The 25,032-nt window shown below is 45.7% G+C and overlaps 1 protein-coding gene across 6 annotated transcripts in view; it reads left to right on the top strand.

Moving 5' to 3' along the window:
- UBR4 (ubiquitin protein ligase E3 component n-recognin 4) overlaps positions 1–25,032 on the top strand; it is a 2,945,062-nt gene that overhangs the window by 2,562,114 nt on the left and 357,916 nt on the right. For all 6 annotated transcript variants that reach the window (XM_069611069.1, XM_069611071.1, XM_069611072.1 and 3 more), the window contains 2 exons: positions 15,245–15,442; positions 15,847–15,927. In XM_069611069.1, the coding sequence (XP_069467170.1) occupies positions 15,245–15,442; positions 15,847–15,927 (279 nt within the window). The remainder of the gene's footprint in view (positions 1–15,244; positions 15,443–15,846; positions 15,928–25,032) is intronic.

Genomic DNA, 25,032 nt, shown 5'->3' on the forward strand with positions numbered 1-25,032 from the left:
TCAATGGAGATTTACTGGTCTAGTCGGACCTTTGCGGGACCGGTAAGTCCCCATTGAAAATACCATTCCCATAGGGCTCAATGGGAATGGGGAAGGTGCAAATAACAGTACTGCAATTTGCGGTACCGTTATTTGCTCCCTGGACCCTTTGCGGCTCCCGCTAAGGCCGCCTGGTAAAACCAGGCGGCCCTAGCGGGGGACCCGCAAAGGGACCTCGGAATAGGGCGCAAAGGTATTACCGGCACCGATGTCCTTAACGGTACCCGTTATCCCTTTGCGCCCACCTCGTAATGAGGCCCTCTGTCTCTCAACCCCCTACCAAGAAGGTTTGTTCTGATGTCTCCACACAGGGCAGAATTATAGAACTATATGACCCGGAAATAGATCCAGAAGACCAGGATGATCTTTCATTTGTGGACACATCTGACCTTCAACTTATTGATGAGGACACAGACAAACTTAATAATGAGGACGATGAGGACCCAGACCAGGAGGCAAACCTGTATTCCATAGATTCTCCTATTAATCAGGACCCTCCAGTGATAGATTCCCCGGTAGACAATCAACCCCTCCTCCTCTTAACCAAAGCGGCAGAACATTTCCGCATTGACACACAAGACGTACAGGAGGACAGAGACTTCGCTGAACAATTGTTGGGAGACGAGAAGACAGTAGGGCAGTTTATCCCACTGCTGAAATCTGTGCAACGTAGAATCCAACCTTCTTTGGAGGCACCAAATCTCACACCAGACTCTTTGGTGGTTACCACCACACGAAAGAGAGCAGGCACACCACTTGCTTCCTCCGGATAATGAGAGCAAGGAAATAAATGCAATGGCCAGGAAAGTAGCCTCTTTTGCAGCCTACCAGACAAGAATTGCGAATAATGCTACACTTCTGGCAAGTTACAACTGCCATAAGTGGGAGGAGGTTCCCGCGCTACTCTCATCCATACCTGAGCCACTTAAATCTCAATTAGCTCAGGTGGCAGCAGACGGAAGAGCTGTGTCTAATTGTCTCCAAGTCAAATTTTGACGCGGCTGACAATGCAGGGAAAGTTATCGCAGAGGGCACTATTATAAAGAGGCACGCATGGCTTCACCAATCAGGCTTCAGGCCAGAAACACAGACTGACTTAATTAATATGCCAGTTGAACCTGCTGTGCTCTTCGGCAAGGCTGTAGAAGACGCACTTAAGACAGCAAAGGATGAGTATGACACTCTAGAGTCCTTAGGTCAGCTCACGAACAAGCCCACGGGGCAAAGAGGTAACAGTAATTTTTGCCGCTTTCGGGGCCAAAACTGTGAGGGGATTAGGATACAACAAAGGCCAAGGTTCCTATGGCAACAACCAAGGACAAACCTTTCAAGGCTATCCACGAGGGCAACATAGAGGTTGTGGTAATCGGGGCAGGGGCCCAGCTCGGGTTGGCACCCACCTCAGAGAAAGTGACATTCCGCTCTAGGTACCCTCTCATGCATATCCAGTAGGTAGGACGCATTTCCAACTTCACCCACGCATGGGAAGGTATCACCTCAGACAGATGGGTGCGGTCCACGATAGCAGGGGACTACTGCATAGAACTTCTTCAAATTGCTCGCGATCACCCACCTGAGACAAATGGTCCACTCAGAGGAACATCAGCGGATCCTTCTAGAAAAAATAACAGCGCTTCTATTAAAGGACGCCATAAAAGTGGTCCCAGCCAACCAGGTAAACAGGGGTATTTATTCAACTTACTTCCTTGTGCCAAAAAAAATCTAACTATGCGCCCAGTATTAGATTTGAGGCCTGCGAACAAGTATGTCCAGCCACAAAAGTTCTGCATGACTACGCTACAAGAAGTAATCCCGTTTCTAAAAAAGGGGATTACATGGCAACACTGGATATGAAAGATGCCTATTTTGATATTTCAATGTTCCCAGCGCACAGAAGATTCTTGTGTTTCAATATAGCGAACAAGCACTACCAATTCAAGGTGCTGCCCTTCTGAATAGCCTCTGCTCCAAGGGTATTCACCAAGGTACTGGCGGTGGGGGCAGCGCACCTGCGCAGGGAGGCAATCCCAGTGTACCCTTACTTGGACGACTGGCTCATAACAGGGGAATCGCCTCTGATTTGCAGTCAAAACATCCAAACAACTATCAACTTCCTCTTTCAATTGGGCTTCTCAATCAATGAGAAAAAATCAAGCTAGTTCCAAGCACTTCCAAACAGTTCCTAGGAGCTATCCTAAACACAGAGGAAGGGTTGGTCTTTCCCTCAGAGGAGAGAATAAAGAATTTGTTACTGCGTATACTGCATTATCAGGCCGGTCGCCAGATAAGAGTGCGCAAAGCAATGCGTTTAATTGGCATGATGTCATCCTGCATATACCTGGTTCCTCAGGCATGCCTGCGCAGGCGTCCCATACAGGAGTGGTTGGCGAAACAATGGTCTCAAGCTAGCGGTCAGTAGGACAATCTAGAGGTCGTTTCACCAACACTGGTACAAAACCTTGGCTGGTGGACGAGAGAAAACCTGACTAAGGGAAACCCTTCTACGACCCACAGATACAGGCAGTGGTCACAACAGATGCTTCACTGGCAGGGTGGCGGGTCTCACTACCTTCACCACACAGCCCAGGGTCTGTGGTCTCACACTGCAGCTCAGAACCATATCAATGTGCTTGAACTTCTGGCAGTATTGAAAGCCCTCCAGGCATTTGAACCCCATTTAACAAACCTGTCAGTGCAGATCCTGACGGATAGCACCACAGCAATGTTTTATATCAACAAACAGGGGGTATGCGCTCTCCAAATCTATCCAGACTTGCACAGAAAATCTGGAAATGGTCACTCAGACGGAAAATGTTCCTGTCATCACAACATGTTCCAGGGGAACTCAACACTCTAGCAGACTTATTGAGCAGAGATCCCCTACCAGAGGAACACGAGTGGCGTGTACACGAAGAAGTCATAGAACACCTCTTCTCTCAATGGGGTTTTCCAACTATAGACCTATTCGCCACAAGCGAAAATCAATGCTTCCAGATTCCCCCAGGCAGGCTCCCAGCAGAACACCCTATGGATGAACTGGTCAGGGAAGTTTGCTTACGCTCCCCCCCACGAACACCCCCCCCCCCCCCCCAGCCCCCCCACGACTCCTCTCATGAGGAAGGTGGTGAACAAGTTACACAAGGAACCGATGACGCTAATCCTTGTTGCTCCTGTGTGGACAAGACAGTGTGGTATACACATCTGCGCAGACTGGCGATTTGCGAACCCATCAAACTCCCGTGCCAGTACAACCTACTCACCCAGCACAGAGGACTAACAGTGCACCCACAACCACACTCTATGAACTTGTCAGCATGGCTCCTGAAATCATAGAATTCGGACATCTCAATTTACTGCAGAGATGTATGGATATCTTGAAAGAGTCAACAAAACCAAACACGAGGCACTGTTACTGCGATAAATGGAAACAATTTGTAATTTGGTGCCAGAATAAGCAAATCAGCCACGTTGATTGTACGCCTTCTAATATTCTAACCTCTATGCTCCACTTACTGGATGCAGGGTTAGTGTTTAACTCGCTAAAGGTACACCCAGCGGCTTTGTCAACCTATACCACTTCCCATAACAAGGTCTCATGGTGGAAGGTACCAGTCGTCAAAGCATTTATGGAAGGGGTAAAGAGACTCCACCCTCCAATTTCTAACCCACCGCCAGGTTGGCACCTTAATGTGGTATTCGCTAATCTCATGGGACCACCCTTTGAGCCCATGCACAAGTCTAGTCTCAAACACCTGATTATAAAACTGCCTTCTTAGTAGCCATCACTTCCATAAGAAGGGTCAGTGAAATTCGAGCTCTGTCAGTGCAGGATCCTGTCTTAGGTTCTCACCTAAGTTTATTTCTAAATTCCACGTTAACCAGTCTATTAAGCTCCCGGCTTTCTTCCAGGAACCCAAGAGCTCTGCTGAGGTGAAACTACACACTCTAGATGTGCGAAGAGCGGTCCTCTACTTTGTAGACAAGACCAGGCCGCTAATAAAAACAGACCAACTGTTTCTCTCCGTAGCTGCAGGCAGAGAGGGAGATCGCGTCTCTAAAGGTACCATCTCTAAGTGGATTGTAAATTGTATCCAGCTGTGTTACTCCCTTTCTGAAAGAACTCTGCCTTTTACGCCTAGAGTCTACTCTACAAGAGGCATTGGGGCCACTCTGGCTTTCATTGCAAATGTACCCCTTGACACCATTTGCAAAGCAGCTACTTGGAGCTCTGTTCACACTTTTACTCCGCACTACTGCATTGACACTCATTCCAAGACAGATACCCAAGTGGGACAAGCGGTTCTAAGACATCTGTTTGCTGAGGACGCTTCTCACATCCCTCCTCCTTCTAATACTGCTCGCTAATCTATGCACAGCATGTGATGTAAGCAGATTCCACAAGCCTCAGAAGAGATGCATTACTCACCGTAACCGTATTTCTGATGCTTGTATCTGCTTAGATTCACATGCGACCCACCCTTCCTCCCCTCTGAGAGAAGGCGCATGATGGCTTGTAGTCTTATCTTCCTTCTATCTGCTTGGATAATATGTACTTGCGCTACTCCTCATGCTACCTCATGTCAGAAAAAACAATCTGAGGGTCCTACACGCGTGAGGCATCATGGGTACAGTGGACGTCACACTAGGGATCGTATTACTGGTACGCCCTGTGTCGACACCCATTTTCGAGTTTCGAAAAACAAAACAAACTGTAATTCTCCGCAGCTTCCACTAGATGTCGGTCTATGCACAGCATGTGAATCTAAGCAGATACAAGCATCAGAAATACGATTACGGTGAGTAATGTATCATATATACGTCCACAAAACCATTCTGACCAATCAGTGCCTGCCTCCAGATGCCCTCCTCTTGAAGGAGGTTCGCCAGCTTCTAGTGAAGGACACCATGTATCCAGTTTTCCACTGGGAACGAGGCAAGCGTTGATGCTCAACTTACTTTTTGGTTCCAGCCACATCTGTTAGTTGATCTGTGGCTTCTGAACCTATACCTGTGCAAGGACAGATGGTCGTTCTAGATCAGATCCTTCAAGCGCTTGAATTGCAGGACTGGCTTGTTTCGCTATCATCTTCAGGATGCCTAATTCCATGCACCAATCCACGAAAGCACAGGAAGTACCTGAGATTCGCATTGGGGCTTTGCCACTACCAATTCAATTTCCTACCGTTCGGTCTGCCTTCAGCACCGAGGGTCTTTACTTAGCTGTTGGCAGTGGTCGCAGCTCGCCTGAGAAGGGAAGGTATTCATGTGTTTCCCTATCTGGAGAACTGGCTCGTCTGAGCTTACTTAACAAACCAGGCATTGTATGTTTTACCACTTGGGCTTCTCCCTGACAGTTTTATCGGATGGTTCTAGGACACTTGCCTATGCAGGAATTTCCCAACTGCTCATCGAGAGTTCTTCATCTCCAAGATGGTCCATGTCCTCCAATCACAGGAGAGGGATCTGCTTTCTGCCTTCCTGCACATGATTGGTCTTATGTCCTCCTGTGTTCTGGCAGTGCTGGATGCCCGGCTGCACCTATGGTCACTACAGAGGCTTCTTACTTGTCAGTGGTCTCAGTTTCAGGGACCTTCTTCAGGTCCTGGCGAAAGTGTTCAGATAACATGAGTGGTGGTCCCAGAGGGAAAACCCTACTGAATGGGACATGTTTCAACAACCCTGGCACCAATTGACACTGGTCACAGGCGCACCCTTGAAGGGCTTGGGAACTCGCCTACAAGACCTGATGGTGAGCGACTTGTGGTCTCTGTCAGAATGCCTGGAACATGTAGGTTTGCTAGAATTGAAAACAATCGGGCTGATCCTGGCCCCCTTCTCTTCCTTCAGTACAGGGCAAGACTGTTCTGGTCCTTGTAGACAACACAGTTGCCATGCACTACCTCAACAATGGGGGTGGTGTCAGGATCCTTGCCTCTGTGTAGCAAAACAATGTGACTGTGGTTCTGTGCTCTGAAGATCAATATCTCTCTATGGCAGCTCATCTCTCCGGTAGGGAGAACGTCATTGCACTGCCGTAAACGGACAGGCTTTGGTCTCCCATGAGTCTGACCTCTTTCATGAAGATCTGTGGAAGATATTATCCAGGTGGAATACTCCTCAGGTAAATTGCTTCGATTGCAGTGTGAACAGGAAGTGCAGGTGGTTCTTTTTCAGAGAGTTTCTTCATCGAGGAGCTCTGAGCAGATGAATTGACGGTTGAGTAGAATTGCGACCTTCTGTATGCCTTCCCACTGATCCCTGCCGTACCGGTGCCTCTCAGGATGCTGCTCCTGTTCAGGTCCACAATCATTTTGATCGCTCTAGACAGGGCCCAGAGAACATAGCACCCAGTGTTTCTGGACATTGTTATTGTTATTTTGCATTTATATAGCGCCTTATATACCATTGGTATGGTCTGAAGGCGCTGGCAGGTTGAACGGCCTTGGCAACAGAAGTTCAGATCAGTAGAGAGTGTCGGAAGGTGCGTGTGAGCACCGGGTGTGTGTGCAGCTGGTGGGTATTCGTGTAATAGCTGCTTCTTAGCGGTAGGTGTGGTGGTTGAAAGATCAGGAGTATGTGTTTGTTCTGGCAGGATTTATCCAGACCGGATGTGGCTGTGTTAGGCCTGAGGAGAACGCCTGGCTGGGGGATGTGTAACCAGCAGTGTTTACTTAGTGATGTGGAGTGTGCGACGGATGTTGGTATGAGAACAGTTATACCGAATGGTGTCATAGTATCTCTCTCCGTTCTAGTTGGGTGGTGATGTAAAGGAGAGAGTAAACATGTTGGTATGATATGATGGGTTATATGCTCTTTCAAACATTCTCTGCATTCCAAACCATACTGTATACGTCACGCAATTCTATGCGCTCCAGTCCGTTCCACGCACTCCTATCCACTCCTGCACCTCAGTCTGTTCCACTCATGCATTCCAGCCCACCCTGCGCGCTCCAGTCTGTCCCACGTGCTCCAGTCTGCTCCACGCATGCACTCCTGTCTGCCCCACGCAAGCACTCCTGTCTGCCCCATGGTTTACGCATTCAGTAGCTCTACGTACTCTTCCATTCTACGCACTTGTCAGTACTGGATGCAATCTGTGCTCGTTCATTCTAAGTACTCATCCACTCTACGTAACACGTTCATTCACTCTACGCACTCGTTTGCTCCAGCACTCCTCCGCTTTATGCCCTCACACATACTATGCATTCACCTGTTTTATGCACTCACCCCCTCTACGCACTCGCCCCATTCACCTGTTTTACGCGCTCGCCCCCTCTACGCGCTCGCCCCTTGTACGCGCTCGCCCCCTCTACGCGCTCGGCCCCTTTGCGCGCTCCTCCCCCCTACGCACTGTTAGGGAGAATTCTCTTATAAGGCTAATTTCCCAAACCTAGTGAGTCCCCCAGCAGCTTTGCTGGATTTTTGGGGTTTGTTTTTTTCTCCTGCTAAGAGTGAAACTCTTTTACTTCCACTCTTGGACATGATTTGAGGTATGTCTTTGACTTATGTGCTTATGGGCTATGGGATTTTTCTTTTTATTCTGTTAGGAAGAATTCTCTGTTTAGGCTGAATTTCCTAACCTAGTGAGTCCCCCAGCAGCTTTGCTGGATTTTTGGGGTTTACTTTTTTTCTCCTGCCAAGAGTGAGACTCTTTTTTACCCTCACTCTTGGACATGACTTGTGTGTTCTCTGTGACTTGCTATGTGCTTATGGGCTAGGGGGTAATTTTCCCCATAGGCCATCATTGGTTTTTGAATGTGTGTTACACAGCACCCTCAGTGCAGTAGCACAGGGGTGTCTTAGAGACCCCCAAACATAGACTCCACACCCTGGGACTGACTACTGTCTCCCTGGGTCTGTAAAGTTACCATTGACTTTACTAGTCTTAACTTAGGAACTTAACCAGTACAAACCATCTTACTGTGGAAGTACTGGTAGGGGCAATTAGATTGCCCCTGGGTCTGTTGTCGAGGGGGTACTGTCCCGTCCCCCCTCGCCGAGTTCTGGCTGGTGGCAGTGGATACCACGGAAATATTCCACCGGAATATTTCCCAATGGGATTTCCCATTGGTTTTTGATGCACCACTTTTTGGTGCAATGTTAAAGATACCGCCGGGTTATTTATTTAATATAAATTCACCGGTTGGGATTTTTTGCCGGAACTCGCCGCCAAAATGGTGTCTAGGTTCACTTCAGTAACCCTGAACCCGAGTCGAGCCTTTGTTCCACTTTTGGCGGGCTTCTGCACAGAAGCCCTCCAAAGTGGTGCCATTCTGTCTGGGTACCACAGGGGGTGTGGGAGGGGGTTTAGGCACCCTGGACCGAGTTGCCTTGCCAACTCAGGTCGCACCCTAGTGTGATTGGCCCAAGTGGTGAGCCACCCTGCTCACCACGTAGCATGTTTGAGTGACAGCTAGGCTGTATGAATGGGGGTTTGCTGCATAAAAGCAGGGTTTTTGGGACTGGTTCTTCAGAAGTCGCCACAGGACCTAAGAAGCCGAAGAGGGAGAAGCCGAGCCGACCTGCCAAGACGACACCACCGGTGAAGCCCTGCAGAATCGTCTCACCACTTTTCCCGACGACAGAGGAGATCTCCCGCCGGAGAGTCTTCTTCCCTTAACTGGTGGGGACAACCAGTTGCTGCCTTCTTTTCGCCGTCCCGAAGCATCTCGTGGCCGCCTTGCCTGTGCCAAGCACCCCGGCAACCGGGATACCACTTTTTACCTCAACCGCGAAAGAGGGGTAAAAATCCTTTGTGACCGGAGAACTCCGCGGCTGGCCTCATCCCTGGTAGTGCAACGACCTGCAGCCTTCCTCCCCGTCGAGATCACCTCTTCCTCGGGACGACGCCGCGACTTGCACCCACTACCAGGAACGACTACCACCGCTGGAGGAATCTTTCCACTTTTAAAGGTACTGTGTTCCGCCCGGCCTCCCTTGCCATCGATTGTACGGGGTAGATTTAGCCCTCGGCTCTCGAACCTGGGTAGGTCTGGGACACCCTAACTAAACTTTTCAGAACCATAGTAAAATCGTTTTCTACTCACCTGCAAAGACTTGTGACATTGTGTGATCTTGGGCACATTTTCGCCTGGCTCCCTCTAATGCGGGCCCCGAACTAATTCTCCTTGTTCCACTATTGACTGTCTTTGCTAACCTTATGTGAAAAGTGTTTTACCTAACTGCTCTCTTTATTTCTGTCTTTCCCCTCCCTTTTGGTAATACTTGTTGGAGTACCATCTAACGTTAAGCGCTCACCTCTGGTTGGAAATAAGTGGTGTTAACTTAGAATTGTCCAACAAACGATTAGGGATGTACATATGAGTAATAGTAACTGTGTTTGACTTTATCTTTTCTAATGTACTAGTGTAATTTATGAGTGTACCTTTAATAAATAAGTTTATACTCACCGCACCCTACTCCCAGTACAGACCCTGGGCTCTCCCCACCCTACTCTCACCACTATCCAAGTGCTGCCGCCCATCCTGCTCCCACCACAGTCCCATAACACAAGCATACACACATCCATACACATTTAAATAAAAAATAAATCGCCATAAACGTACCTCGCGTGGTTGCTAAAATGCCCCGCTCCAGGTTGCTCTGCCTGTATGTGCAAGGAGGCGCAGGAGCACCTCCTCGTACATACATACATGCAGTGCCCCAGCCAGCATTTCCAATGAGCTATGTAAGGCTGGCAAATCAAAACACCCCCAGCGTTGCATGGCTCAGTGATCATGTGCGGCTGGGGAAATAAACTGTCAAAGGCTAACAGAGTTTCCCTTTGACAGTTCAGCCCCCCCTGGGATGCGGCTGAGCCCCCCTGGGGGGGCGCACCCACAGTTTGAAGACTTCTGCTCTATACGCCCATCCGTTCTATACGCCTATCTGTTCTACACACTCATCCATTCTATACATTCACCAGGTCTGTACATTCATCTGCTCCAACGATCTACACACACTCCGCACTTCCGTACTCATCCGCTATCCACACTCATGCGCTCTACATACTCATCCGCTCTACATACTCATCTGTTCTACACACTCATCTGGTTTATGCTCATCCGTTCTGCACATTCATCTGTTTTACGCACTCCTGCGTTCTACTCTCTTCTCTGTATTGACACATTCATCCGCGCTACACGCTCGTCCGTTCTACACACACAGCCGCTCAACATGTTCATCCATTCTATACACTCATCCGTTCTACATACACATTCGATTTCCACACTCATTCGGACTATATAGTCATCTGTTCTTCCACTCATGCATTCTTCCACTTAGCGCATTCATCTGTTTCACCTGCTTCATCCATTCTAACTTTTTCATCCATGCCATTCACTTTGTTGACTCCTCATGCATTATGTCCATTTCAGGAGTTTAAATCTCTTTACCGTATCCGTATGATTTACTCTTATTAACCATTTCACTGCTTTGATCTACTTTATTAGTTTGATTCGTTTGTCTTTCTAATTGATATTAGAGGTTATTAGCTGTCAATTTCTCGCATCGGGTAGTTTGTTGGATTGGTGTCATTGAGATGCTGTTAGTCTGTTTGGGTTAGTTTGGTACGTGTTGTTTTTAGGGGAAGAGCCAGGTTTTCAGCAGTTTGCGGAAAGATGTTAAATCCTTAGTTAGGCGGATGTGGGGTGGGAGTGAGTTCCATAGCGTGGGGGCCAAGGCTGAGAATGATGATCCGCCTAACCTGACTGAGTTTGGCTTTGGTATGACTAGGAGGCCGGCTGAGCTTGATCTTAGGGTGCGTGGGGGGTGATCGGGTTTTAGCTTGTCTTGAAGATATTGAGGTCCGGTTTTATGAAGTGCTTGATGGGAGATGCATAAGGTTTTCAAAGTCACTCTTCGGGCTACTGGAAGCCAGTGCAGCGTCTTAAGGGCGGGGAGATGTGGTCTCTTGGGCCGAGCGCAAATAGCAATTTGGCTGCCACGTTTTGTGCCCTTTGGAGTTTATTCAGTTGGTACGCGTGGACTCTGAGGTATAGGGGGTTTGCGTAGTCCAGTCTCGATATAACGATGAATTGGACCACGGAGAGTCTGTTGGGAAAGGAGAGATATGGAAAAATGCGCCTAAGGGTTTTAAGGTGGTAGTGGCAGGACTTTGAGACGTTGTTGACTTGGCGCAAGAGTGTTGGGTCAGAGTCAAGGGTGCATCCAAGATTTTTCACTGAGTTGGAGGGGGTCGGTGAGTTGCCCATGGCAGATGGCCATGGTAGTGGGTGCGGAAGAAGTTTGGAGTTGCCACATACCATGATTTCCGTTTTGGAGGGGTTTAACAAGAGGTGGCTTTGGGTCATCCAGAGTTCTATGTCAAAGAGGCAGGAGGTCAAGTCAGGCCGGGAGTTGGGTTTTGAGTTCAGGAGTTTTAGAATTAGTTGAATGTAGTCGGCGTAGTTGTAACACAGAATGTTGTGTGAACGAATTCTTGTGGGAGGGTGATCAAGTAGAGATTGAACAGGAGGGCGGATAGGCATGCTCCTTGTGGGACTCCCGTGTCGACTGGTCAGGCTGAATCACCATCTACCTTCCGTGGCACCTTCCACAGAGAGCAGATCTTCATTCCTAATCGTCAGGATGAGTTCTCCATCCTGAACCTCGCCAGCCTGAACTTCTAGCCTGGCTGCGGAAAGGGTGTGGTATTAGGAGTGGGATTTATCAGATATTATTCTTGATGTGCTCCTCTGTGCTAAACGGCCCACCAACAAGTCGGCTTATGCCTGCAGGTGGAGCAAGTTTCTGGCTTGAGGCCGGGAAAAGCATTTGAACACTTTTACCAGTTCCATCTCCTCAGTTTTGTTTTTCTGCTTTCTTTGGTCCAGATGGGACTGCAGATTTGCACTGAAGGGGTTTCTTGATGCCATTTTGGTTTTCAAGAGAACCCCAGAGCACGGCGCGTTTTTCAGTCTCCACACTCATGCAATGATTGTGTGATCAGTTTCCCTCATGCCGGTTTGTGGCTTTAGCTTGGGACTTGAATTTAGTGTTCATGGCCACTCTTTTGAGCCTCACCATTCTTGTTATTTAAGATTACTCACCTTTAAGATTACTCACTTCTTACCTGCTCCTGATACTTCTGTAACTCACTACTGTTATAAGCTGTGTTGCATGTTTGTTTGCTTTCTTATCCTGTTGCGCTCATCACCTCTCTCCGTCCTCTCCTCCTGCACTTCGATTCCTCCCACCCATCCCCATGTTATTGTTTAAGCACTTTCACAATCCAAATCGCCTGATGGCCTAGTCGGATTGTTTTTGTCTTCTTCCTCTCCTCCCCCTCCTTCACTTCCCCTCCTTCCCTTCATCTCCCCCCTCCTCTTATCGTATAGCACTTGCACATTTTGAATGTTGCAAAACCTTTTATTAATGTTTTTATTTTTATTTTACACTTTGTCCTTCCCTTCACCCCCCTTGCCTTGATGTGCCTTGAAACAACACTTTATGTATAGTGTGCATTGTAAATAACCAATAAATAAAGGTGATTTTCCTGGTCACCATCACTTCCACTAGTGAGCTCCAGGCATCGTCAGTTAAACATTCCTCTTTGGTTTCCTCCCAAGAGTAGGTAACATTGAGAGTGAGATGTCGTTCCCCCAAAGGTATTCTCTGATTTTCATCTCTCTCAAAAGATCCATGTTCCTATCTTTTTCGCCCCATTTCTTCCTTCTAAGGCAGAGGAGCGATTCAATTGGCTGGACCCAGTGCAGGCCATCATCTACTACGTCTCGGAGGTGAGTCCAGGAAAGATTACTAGCTTTTTGTTGGTTATGCTGGAGCCCGTGCTGGCCTGCTGGCCTGGGTGTGACCAAACAGCTATGATCTGGCTGCGAGCGATGTGCCTGAAGGTCTCGGGCCCGTTACACCAGGGAACTAGTTGCCAATTCTGCTCTGCAACCTGTAGTCCCTGTTCTGGACATTTGCCAGGCAGCCATGTGAGCATCTCTGTACACGTTTGAAAAGCATGACTGCTTGGATTCTCAGAACAGGATGCTTGTTCTGGTAGAGCAGTCCTTCAGAGTTTTCTAGTTTAGGTGGTGCCATTGCTCTGCTCCCTTCTACAGATCATTGTACTTCTGGGGGTGGGCGGGGTCTATAAAAAAAAAAGCATCAGTGGAAGGAAGGAATCCATTAGAAGAACAAATTAATTACCTCACAGTAATGTACATTCTGATGGTTGTTCCTCCCACAGATTCCTCATCGCCCTCCCAACCTACCCCACTTTGTGAATAGCTAGTACACCTTGATTATGTGGTACCTTAGCGTTGGAGTGCTATGGAAAAAGGGTGAAACTAAGGTTATGGGGAGTAAAACTCAGGGATGAGTCACAGCTGTGCACGGTTTATGGATTTGGCCTCCAACCAATCAGGATTGGCAAGCAAAGCTCAACTTTCATGGGCACACAGACCTAGACTGAGGTGATCAGGAGACCCTCATCCAAATTAACATAGATTGCAGTCAGAAAGAAGTCTTTGTGGGCTCTGCACAAAGACTACATAAGCAGAATGGTAATGTTGTCCATTTCCCATAACCCAAACAAAGGAAAGACCACAAACGGCACGGCAGAAGTGTAGGACTTTTAAAATGCTGCAGTAGACACTTTGCCCCTGTTCAGGGGCTATTGTCTACACACCTAGTGAAAAGCGTACTGAGTTGCATAGCCAAAAGTTAAATCATTAGATAACTCACTCAGGGACATATTGAGTCTTTTGTGAGCACCCCGACCCAAGTAGTCATATGGTTTGCACTCCAAAAAAGACTTGCTGCTACAAGGAGTTCTCAGTAAAAGTCCCTCTGAAAGAATAAAATGAACCAAAAAGCCATCAAAACTTTTAGAGGACTACTTAAATTAAAAATAAATAAATAAATGGAATTCTGATCAAACACACAAGGAGCAGACTGGTCATAAAGTATAGCTTAAACACGCAATAGCACATGATAATGGAATACAATACCAATAAATATAGTCTTTAAAGCTTTACATTATCGCTACAAAACAGATAAATATTTAACATAGAAAGTGTCCTTAAAATTCCGAAACACTATCTAAACAAGTATTCAACACAATTGTACATGTAAGTAAAATATTGTGATATTTTGAGAGGGTTTAGAAAGCTGGTCTATAAACTTTAATGAGACAAAGTCAATAGGTGGCTCCACGATCAAAGGTAGGTACACATTTCCAGAGCCAAGGAAGAGCTGCAAAGATGGCAACCTTCAGGTTGAAAAGGCACCCCTGACAGAGTGGTTCCATACATTCATTAGAACCAGGCTTTTAAGTAGAAGATTGTATTGGAGCCAGACCCCTGATCCAGTGGATACCACTCACCATGGGGCCCCCAATTCAAGGACTACAGGTTCATCGACAAAGTTCCATGTAGGTCCTGTTGAATTCCTTGAGGTCGCAGCAGTTGGGCATGAAGGGACAGGGTCAGTCCTGTAATTCTTGGCCTCTGTGGAATAAGGAAATTTCGTTTTCAACTGAGGTGAAAGGCACATAGGTGGGTGTATATATCCAACAAGGCCATCCATTATGGCTTCAGTGGAATGACCATCGAGTTTCTGTAGCTGCTCCAGCACCCCCGTGCCTCTGTAATTCTGTGCATTAATCTATTTCTAAAGATGAATATTCTGTGGGAGAAGGCATATATACAGATCAGAAGAATAATGTTCTAAAAATAAGTACCTTGTCTTTCAAGGCACATGGGGCACCACATGTTTGATTTGGTTCCTCTTTTCCTTGTGGCACAGACTTATAGTCATGCAAGTTCTCAGTGCTTTGGTAGGTTTTCTCATAATGTTTTTAAAAACATTTTTTATATGAAACTCGTCATCTTTGAAGCACTATTTGAAGTCGAATGTGTGAGAAGGGTATGCCTGTGACCCATCCACCTTCTGCTCTGTTGCGCCTGCCCTTAATTATGACTCACCTGGTAGTAACTCCCACAGCCGCCAATTGGGCAAGGCAGGAAGCAAAACTTGTACTTCCGGTCTTTCTAGTCATAAAGCTTCAGTACTACAAGTTTACATACCGCAAGGGCCAAAATTGCCATGGAGGGAGGAACCCCCATACCTAGTAATGGTACTCTACTATTTTCTTTTGTATTTGTATGTTTACTTTAATGCCTTCATAAATGCATGCTGCGTATTCGTTTCAAAGGGTGGTGTTTCATAATTCTTCTTTACTTCCACTTTGCAGGAGGAGAACGAGGTCACAGAGTTCTTTGTAACCTTGGAAAAGGATCCACAGCAGGAGGATTTCTTGCAGGGTCGAATGCCTGGAAACCCGTATAGCAGCAACGAGCCAGGAATTGGGCCTCTAATGAGGGACATCAAAAATAAAATCTGCCAAGACTGTGACCTAGTGGCCCTGCTAGAGGACGATAGTGGAATGGAGGTGAGTTGAGCAGAAAGAGCAGTCAAAACATTTTGCATAGGGTCTACTCTTAGGTTTTAGACCTCCTGATTTAGTCTATTCCTGGAATGTAACCCCCTCAACACATAGAGTTTTCCCAGGGTGTTAATCTGGATCTGCATCTTGCTCACAAGATGGTCAAGCTCTATAAATATACTGGTCAGGGAATTTTAAAGCTCTAGATAGTACCTAATCATGTGGTGGTAAAACCTGTGATGTCCCCTGCTACTCCTGCGAGGATAAAGCTTCAGGTGTCAACGGTTCAACAGAGTATAAAACCCAGGGTATATCTTGCTCCTCTTACATAAAGGTGGCTGCGGGTTTTGACCGGTTAGTGGTACCAAATGTATCTGTTGCATGTCATTACTTTGTTTTTGTCGTTCCAGCTTCTTGTAAATAATAAGATTATCAGCTTGGATCTAGCAGTGGCTGAAGTCTATAAGAGGGTATGGTGCCCAACTAATGAGGTAGGTATGCTTTTATTTGTGTGTTTGCTGTGGAACCTTTGCCTTTTGTGAGGAGCTGAGAAGTGAGACTGTATTTGGAGTGACTGTAGCCACTGCTTGGTATGGAGAGCTGGTTTAAAGGTGAACAATCAGTATCTGTATTTGTTTTATTTGTATGAGAAGTAATACTGTGCCTCAAACTGAGGCACCATACAAAAAGTCATACATTGGGTGGAGCAGTTCTGTTGCTCTGCTCTTTACAAAAGTGGAGCAATTACAAAATGGATTATACATGTGCCAGGTGGTGGCAGCTTAAATGGTAACATTAAATGGAGATAGTACATGTGTTTCATATTTGCAACATTCCAGTTTCTAATCACACAGTTTAGAATATATAAATATATATGTATATTTTTGGGGCTTGTCAATATAAGCCGGACATTCAAACCAAGTTTTCAGTGCCAGATGTTTCAGAGTGGCGCCTTGGGTGCAGGTCCCTTTTTGGAAGCGCCCTGGTAGCTGCGGCCAGCAGGGTGCAGGACCTGCATGCCGAGATATGTTTGCTTAAACGTCAACTGAGGCACAGAAAAATTCATTTATTAGGTTGACAAGATATTTAAGCAAACAATAGCCGCTGAGTACATAGAGCGGTCCTGTGAGTGAATTCCCAATGCACAAATAGCTTCCTGTGTCCTTTAAACAAAACATGCAGGGCACAGGAACCTATTTGCACATTCAGCGTTCAATTGCAGAACATCTCCATGTACTAAGCAGCTAGTGTTTGCTTAGACACTGTCAACCAAAGCACTGCATTTTTCTGTGCTTGCAAACATAAATATCCCAGCATGCAGCTGAGCCCATCTGAATGCAGCGAACAGGGTGTACTTAAGTGACCTGAGCCCAATGTGCTGCACCGAAACATGGTGTACCATTTTAAATCGGTTTAGATTCATGAGCTATGGATATTTCACCATCTAGTGGTTGGTCCTGCTATTAAGACTTGTTTACTTACAAAGTAAAATGAAGGCATCAACAGGGATGGCCCTCTCACATCATTCCTACACTACACTTGTTGATACCCACATTGCCCCTTGCGTCAATGCACTCCCATTGTTTTTTCATCTATGGGTCTGCTTGCAGGAGTTGGGAGCTGAAGGGAACCGATCAGTACTCAACGCAAAGCCACATCTATTTTTGTGATGGAAGCTGGACAGTGGTAAACAGCATCAATCCAGTTCTGATGCCGAACAGCTGGCTCCAAGGAGGGGGTTTAGTCCAATTCTTGGCATACCAAAAGGAACAGGCCGTATAAAAAAAAAGACTTGCTTTGGGTATGTAATTACTGGATCTTGCTCTCCTGGCACTGACACATAGGGAGAAAACTCTCTTTAAACTGTTCTTTCAGTACAACTCACATTACCCTGGTGTGTTACACAGTTTGCAGTCAATGCCTGCTGAGGCAGAGTACCCGGCATGCAAACTTTTCAAGCCAAAAACATTTAAAAGTAAGGAGTGTGAGGGGTCAGCAATGCGAGGCAGACAACTTTTAGATGATTGTTCAAAACATGCCATTTTACTAAAGTAAAATGTATATCAAATGCCTCACTATCCCTTCTCTGATGAGGATTCCCCTGCTTAACAAAACTAAAGGGAAACATTCTAACACAAGATATCTGGCCCTCACACTAGACATCAAATACAAAAGAAAAGATATATACGGCAATTCAATCAACATCAATAATTCTCAGTTTCTTTATAACCTTTTAGCAATCTGGGTGAACTCCCTTCCCCAGGATTTGAGGTGTATTCAGCTTCAATGTTCATCAAAAGAAATAGGAAAATCCACATAGATAGCAAAGTCTCAATTCAGTTCTTGATGTCTCAATGTTAAGGTAAAGTTTTGTTAACCAAAGTTCCAACAACAACAAAGCTCTTTTCGGAGAAATAAAGATTTTCCACTTCCTCAGAATAGCATACATGTTTTCCCAGCCACAATGCTTTGCTACCACCTCCAGTTATCCAAGAAGACTTTGTACAGTTCCAAAAAGAAATGCAACTTCCAGGAACATTAGTGAAACACAAGTCTTGGTTAACAGTTATGTCTCTATTCAAGATTAGGATTCACAATAGCTATATTTGTCAGGATGACTTCACAGTGCTGCTACTTCATCAATTTCACTTCTAGTGGAGTTTACCATGAGGACATTCTCCTTTGCCTCATAGCATTCCACTTCGCTTGTACCACTGAAGTCTTGCATCCACTGACAACCAGATATACCACCACAGTTTCAGTACTATGTGATTCAAGACCGATTTGGCAAGATTCACTTTAAGGTGCTTCAACAACTTCAAATAGGCAAGGCACTCTTCATCTGACTATATCTCTTCAAAAAGGAGAAGCCTCTTTGCCTCTGTTGTCTGTCTGCCACAACAACCTGTGTTTGCTTCTGGGACCCATTTCTCTCTCTCGCTCCCCCAGTCTCTGGCAACGTAGGTCGTGTCAACTTCAAACGATGTTAAAAAGCAGTAAGGTTCCCTTCTCCACCGTTTCCTTCACCTCTCTGCCAACTGTTAGCCAAAACAATTACCCAGAAGCCTTGACGCCACAGTCTTGACTTCAGGTAATGCTTGCACACTTGTATCTTAGGCATGGTTGAACTTCTGTTGGGCTCACCGTATTTGTTAGATTGTTTTCTGGCTCTGAGAAAGGCTTTCAGTCTTAATAGGGGAATACTCTTGGGTTGGCTAATGTTTGCTCTCTCTTCAACTGCAAATAAAATCTTTAACCACGTGACTTCTTTTACAAGTAGTGATTGTTCGTGTCAATAAAGAAGTAAAGTTCACTATTCCTTTGTAAAGCGGAACTAGGCACATGCGGTCACGTCTTCGAGTTTTACCAAGGTTAAATGTTCAGTAATGGCTTTTGGAACATTTGTTGTGTGTAATGAGACACGCAGCCACTTCTTCATAAAGTTTAAAAGGGTTAATATTCGACAATATCTTTCGCAACGTTTGTTCGGCGTAATGAGAGACATGCAACCACTTCCTCACAAAGTTAATAAGGTTTACGGGTTAAACAATGGTCTTTTGCAGCGTTTTCTCTTAGCGCGAGTGAAAGAATTACCAATCGCACGCAAGTGCTACTTTTCCATTGTCCCCTTGTTAAAAGATTTAACAGACGACTTCAGTTCACTTCTGCTTCTAGGCGAGTGAATATTAAGAGAGCTACTGTTGCTGGCAGTGCTTGCGCAAGGAAACAGAACGCCAGGTTTGACTCATTCGTTTCTCTGAGATCTTCTTTCCAACTGTTGCACAACTTCTACTGGCTTCACTTGGGACTGACACCCTTCTTCGCTGAAGGTGTCTTCGGTCCAGCAACTCAGTTAAGGATCCCCTCTCACACCTGACACCCACGGCTTGACAACAGCTCCTCGCCTCGGTCTCCAAAACGTTTCCTGCACGGCAACCTCTGCAATTAGGCTCACATGGGAAAGGCAGCCTTCCTGCACGCTTTCCGCTGCACAGCCTCTGCACTTCAGGGTTTGGGGGAACAGGACCCTCTCAGAACAAGCAGGTGAAATCTGCTGTATCCACAGTCCAGTGTCCCTCTGGTTCGTCCGCTTCTTCTTGGATTGCCAGCACTGTGCCTTCTTCTTTCTGCCTTTGCTACGACTGCATGCACTCCAGTAGCAGTTCGAACTCCTTCTAATTGCCTGCACCTGACGGGGGGGGGGGGGGCTTTTATACCACTCGGGTTCCTTCAGGTGTGGGCTGTTTGGCTTAATTGACTGGCTACTGCTACAGCATACTTCTTCAGTCCTCTTCCTCGTCCCAGTACTCATGATTATGGGACTTGCAGTCCCCAACAGCAAAATGAGTTGTTTGGCAATAGCCATCAAAAGTGTAGAATTACGGGTACGGTTAAACGGGGGGGGGGTTCCCAGTCTTCCAGCCAGTTCTCCTAGCCTGTTTGGCCCCCTCTCCCCATCCCCCCAACCATGTTGTCCTGCCGCAGTACAGCAACCTCAAGGTCGGGATCAGGATGTGTCAGCCTCTCCCTGGCCACATGAGAAGGGTCCCAGGGGCCAGGTGTCTGGGAAGAATCACCACTGATTCATCACAGGAGGAACAGCACTGTGTGGCATATACCAGGGATGCTGCTAAGGTCCCATAAACTCTCGGGAGGTGATTGAGGTAGAGTTACCTGAGGACAAGAAAGTTTCATACACCAAAGGGACAGTCTCCCCTAACTCCAAGAGACATAGTCCGCCTCCATCAGAAAAGAAAACAAATGCCATCCAATGAAGTCTTAATGCTAGGGGGCATAAAACTCAGAAGTTGACGATGGATAGTATTAAGGCAGCTAGCATGCGAACATCAACCAAATCTGCCAAAGCCACCAACACAAGCCAATCTCCCGGAGAATGGGGAGATAACCTCACCAGGAAATGCCACCATGGCACCAAAACACAAGGCATATTCAAACAATGCGACAACCACGACGCCAGAAAACAGTGTTGAACATATCTACACCAGACCCAAACATGGAGCTGAAAAGGTTGACATCAGGACACTTGGCACAGAACAGGTTGCAGAAGAAAAACATGTATCTTAAAAAGAACAGTGCTATTAAGACAGGTAAAGAAGAACACAGAAATGAAACGCTGTGAGCAGAAACCAAACTTGCAAACAAACACAAGTAAACTTCAGACATCAGCAGGGTATCTACCTTCGGCATCGACCAGACACTCACACCATCGAGGTTGAAAAAATAACAGGGCCCATGCACAGTGAATCGAAGAACACACCTTTCACCATCATGTTTAAATCTACACTAAAACATGCTGCAACACAGGCTGGAGGCTGTGTGCTATCACAAAAGACACGCCCAAGCTCCTTGTACAAAAGGCATAAAGAGGAAACTGATTTTGCTTAGGAGGAGGAGGAGGGGGACCAGGACAGTATTTACCACTCCACTGAAAAGGAATTCTTGTGATGGCAAAGACCAGCTTTTGCAGAAACAGAAGCCAATGTGAATATCTTGATAAGAGAAAGGGAAGAAAGGAAAAAGAGAAGGCACAATTAATGCCATTACGGTAAATGTAAGGCCCCTTCAAAATTGCACACACAAATTATACTGACTCCGGTTGTTATTCAAGAAGACAGAGATGCAGAAGGAGAGGACTTGTTGCAAGATGACTCAAGATTATTCAATGTATTTGCTCCAGAATATAAAAATGCCAGCATCTAACTCTCACCCTGGGGGACCCAGGTTCCTACGTGCTGGTACTTAAGAGGGCTGTAGCCTGCTTTGCCATGAAAGCTGAAGAAGGTTAGGAAGACAGAGATTTCGTCAGAGCCATTAGAAGAGCTGAACCTCACTGTGCCACAATAAGGGAATTGGTTTAAAGACACATTTGTCAAACTATGAAGGCACCCACAACAATCAGATAGTTTAATTTATGTTAAGAGTTGAGAAAGAATATCGACCCTCTCTCAGATCCATCAATTATTCATGACCAATTAAAAGTGTTGTAGATGCTGTCCACACCATCAACATAATCCTGGGAGTCTCATGTACACATCTCTCCCACCTTGATTGGCACAAGTGGACTACTTTCAAAGCACAGGCCATCATGAGGAGACCAATGGGGTTGGGGGGGTTAAGAAGAGGTTGTGGATAGGCAGGGGGACTCCAGGAAAACCAGAAAGGGGGCTAAGGTACACATTTTGGATAGGTAAAGGAGTTTCTTGGAAAAACGCATGCCCGCTCTGCAGTATTAATTGTACGTAGTGAAGCCCTAAGCTTCCTTAACCAGAAGCACTCATATTGGTGAGCTGTCTTCATCACCAGACCTTGTGAAACTATGACTTGAACAAACACATATGGGCAGCTGCATTGTACCCCAGAACACATAGGCAATAAAAGATTCAAACATGGAAAACTTTTACATGGCAGTCCATACATCATGACAACACCACAGATATTGGTACCTAGTTAACATACATCTTTGGGTCACCTCTTTGTAGCAAGGCTTTCCATCTAGAAGGAAATAGGACACAAAACATATGTGGGTTTATACTTTCCCACTGCACTTGTTGCTTCACATATTGTACACCAAGCAGACAATATTTCAGCATGTTCTAAAGGGGGCTTATCCGATGCGTCTGGGCCTGCACACAAGCCCAAAGACGGTAGTTGGCTTGCCAAATGAGTCTCCTGCCATCAGCCCTCTGAAAAGCCCCCCCGGATAACCGCACTGAGCAGATCATTGGTTTTGCTCTTGTTCAAGACATGTCATGGCTGCAAGGAGTTTTCGACACTCTGTGCCAGTTCGCTACCACACTCCCTTACTGGCACATGTAGAGTAAGCAATGAGTTGGCTCTTTTCGTCCAGATCCGTGCAGTGCCTGTACCTCCCTTGCTCTCTTTCTACGGTGAGCCAGAGCCATCTGTGTTAACCTTAGTCACATGCACAACTTCATGGTGGAACTCCTTTTTGTCTGTGGTCTGGCCACAGCCTTCTGGGAAGTGTAGTGCCTGACTGCCCATAGCACTGCTGAGGCAATCTATTCCCCAACAGACTGTGCATGCTTGGCCTCTCCATTGAAAAAGCCAATTCGGTTTTTGTTACTTCGGCACACACACACTGCAGGACAGCTTCTTCCACATCAAACATACCATACAATAAATGGAACAGATGACTTTGCCTTGTAAAGTAAGATGACCACATTATTGCCTTCAATGTCTGTATTGCCAACACTACTGTGTTGGTGAGCAGATGTGATACAGCCCAATGGGAGTATATGTACACATAGCTAAAGAACATGCCTGAAGGGGTTCAGGCTCACACCATCATTAAGAAAGTTGAGATTGAAGCAAATGGATGGTAGTTGAGATGTGACTGAACTGCAGAACATCATTTGTGCTACCAACATACACATAGCCTAGCACTACTACTGCAAATCGGCTTGTGAGTCGGTGTTCCCAGGTCACGTTTACCCCTGACCCAATAAAACAAATTACAGGAGAAATAGTGGACACAAGGCAGGCTTTAGTCTTCCCATCAAAGGGAAGGGATGTAGCATTCTTGAGGTTCACCTTTATCAGTCGTCTCTTGCCATCACAGTAAAAAATGTCATGCAACTACTGGGCATGATGGCATTGTGTATGTGTCTTCATTCTACAAGCAAGGTTGTTCCTGAGATAATTTCAGGAATGCTCCTTGCTCCCAAGCAAAGGAGGACTGGGAACATCTAGTGGTAGTAACCGAAAAGTTTGTATTAATCTGAAAATGTTAAAAGGACATCCATTTTGAAGCCCTCCAGTTCATGTGATCATAGCATCACATAGCAACCCATAGCAACCGATGGCTCGACGATCTAATGGGAAACCCAACTACAATTACTCAAGTCCATGGGGAAATAGACACCTCGGGAGGATTGGATACGCAACAAGAAAACCAAAGGAGACAGTTGAGCACTGCTGTACAGTCACTTAATATATTTAGGTGAGAGTCCATGGTCAACAATGTCTTCTAAAGGTCGGAGCAGCTAGGTGTGTAGATTCTATTTCTACGTGAAGAGGCAACTGCTGGAACCCCGAATAGTGAATATTTTACTATAAGTTCTTAGCAGTTGAACTCCTGTGCTCTGACAAACTTCTTCAGCAGGAAAAAACGTATACATGCACCAGAAACAAGATATTTATTAAAGATTGTGTATGTGTTTTTAATTGTAGGTTTTAATACATCATACATACTCATTGATAATATCAAAACATAAAATAGCCGACACGTGCTTTGCACATCCTGCGCTTTATCAAGCGAGGTACAATGTGTTTAAAATCAACATACATAATTGGAAAGAGAACATGGGGAAAAGAAAGAAGACAAACATGTAGGACAAAGCAAATGATACAAAGCGCAGTTAGTTTAACATAGATACTTGGTTTTTAGTAATGTCAGGTGACCCATAGCAGCACATTGACTTTAACAGACCATTATTGTAACTGCAAAAAATGTTATTTTAAATGTGTATGTATTTTAATTATCTAAAGTGAAAGCTCAGCTGTGGGTTGGGGAGGGGAATTTGACTGGAAAAAAAATGGTCTAGGTCTTTCATCAAACCAGCCTTTAAACAGTAGCCAAATTGTCCATTAACCTTAAGTTAGTACATGCAAATTGCTCATAATAATGGTTGGCTTTGTACGGGATTATTATTGTTTCAAACACAAAAAAAAATCAAAGGATGGGGAACTTTCTTCCTCAACAATCTTTTTATAGACATAAAATATACACGTTTCAAAATGATAAGGTCTGTAAAAGGATTTGACCCTAGTTAAAAATAATGTGAAGACAACTATAATGGAGATTATTTTTTAGAAAAATGTTTACTCTCAGAAATGAAGTCATGTGCTTAGAACAAGTTGTCCAGGTAACCAGAGCCAGTGTTTCTAGGTAGTGCACTGTGGATAGGGATATTTGCTTTTCTCCCCTTTTTCCCCTGTCCACCAGCGTTACACAGAATAGCGCAAAAGCTCATACAGGAGAGCTAAACCCTAATGTTTATTTCTCTAATATCGGTAAAACAGGTTTGGCATCCTGAACTGCTACTGGCAGTGCAGCCTTCAATCAAACTGTAGACTATACAATCTCTGTCAACTCATCAATGCCAGCAGATAAAGCATCCACATCCACATTCACAAGCCAGGAACCTGGCAATATTGCTACTGAAGTCATAGAATTTTGACATGCAATGCTCCCACCAAGAGGCATGGACATCCCCACGGAAGGGTGCAAGCCCAGCGCGTGCTTCTTTAACATTGAAAATATTTGTGATTAGATGTGGGAAACACACCATCAACCCAATAGATTGCACTGCAATCTACTTTACCTGTTAATCAAGTCTAGATTTCAACTAATTAATTGTACACCTAGCTGCCCCCACAGTGTAAACTACACCACAGCACACATTTCTGTATTGGAAAATTCCAGTGGTGAAGGCTATGATGTAAGGAGTTAAATGCATAAACGCGCCAGTAGCTAGCCCAGCAACCAACTAGAGTTTAAACATGATTTTCCACCAACGTACTCTGGCATTTCACGTACAAGATAGTCTTCCTTA

The sequence above is a fragment of the Ambystoma mexicanum genome, chromosome 8 (assembly GCF_040938575.1).
Source record: "Ambystoma mexicanum isolate Mex_15411 chromosome 8, UKY_AmexF1_1, whole genome shotgun sequence".
Classification (NCBI taxonomy): Eukaryota; Metazoa; Chordata; class Amphibia; order Caudata; family Ambystomatidae; genus Ambystoma; species Ambystoma mexicanum.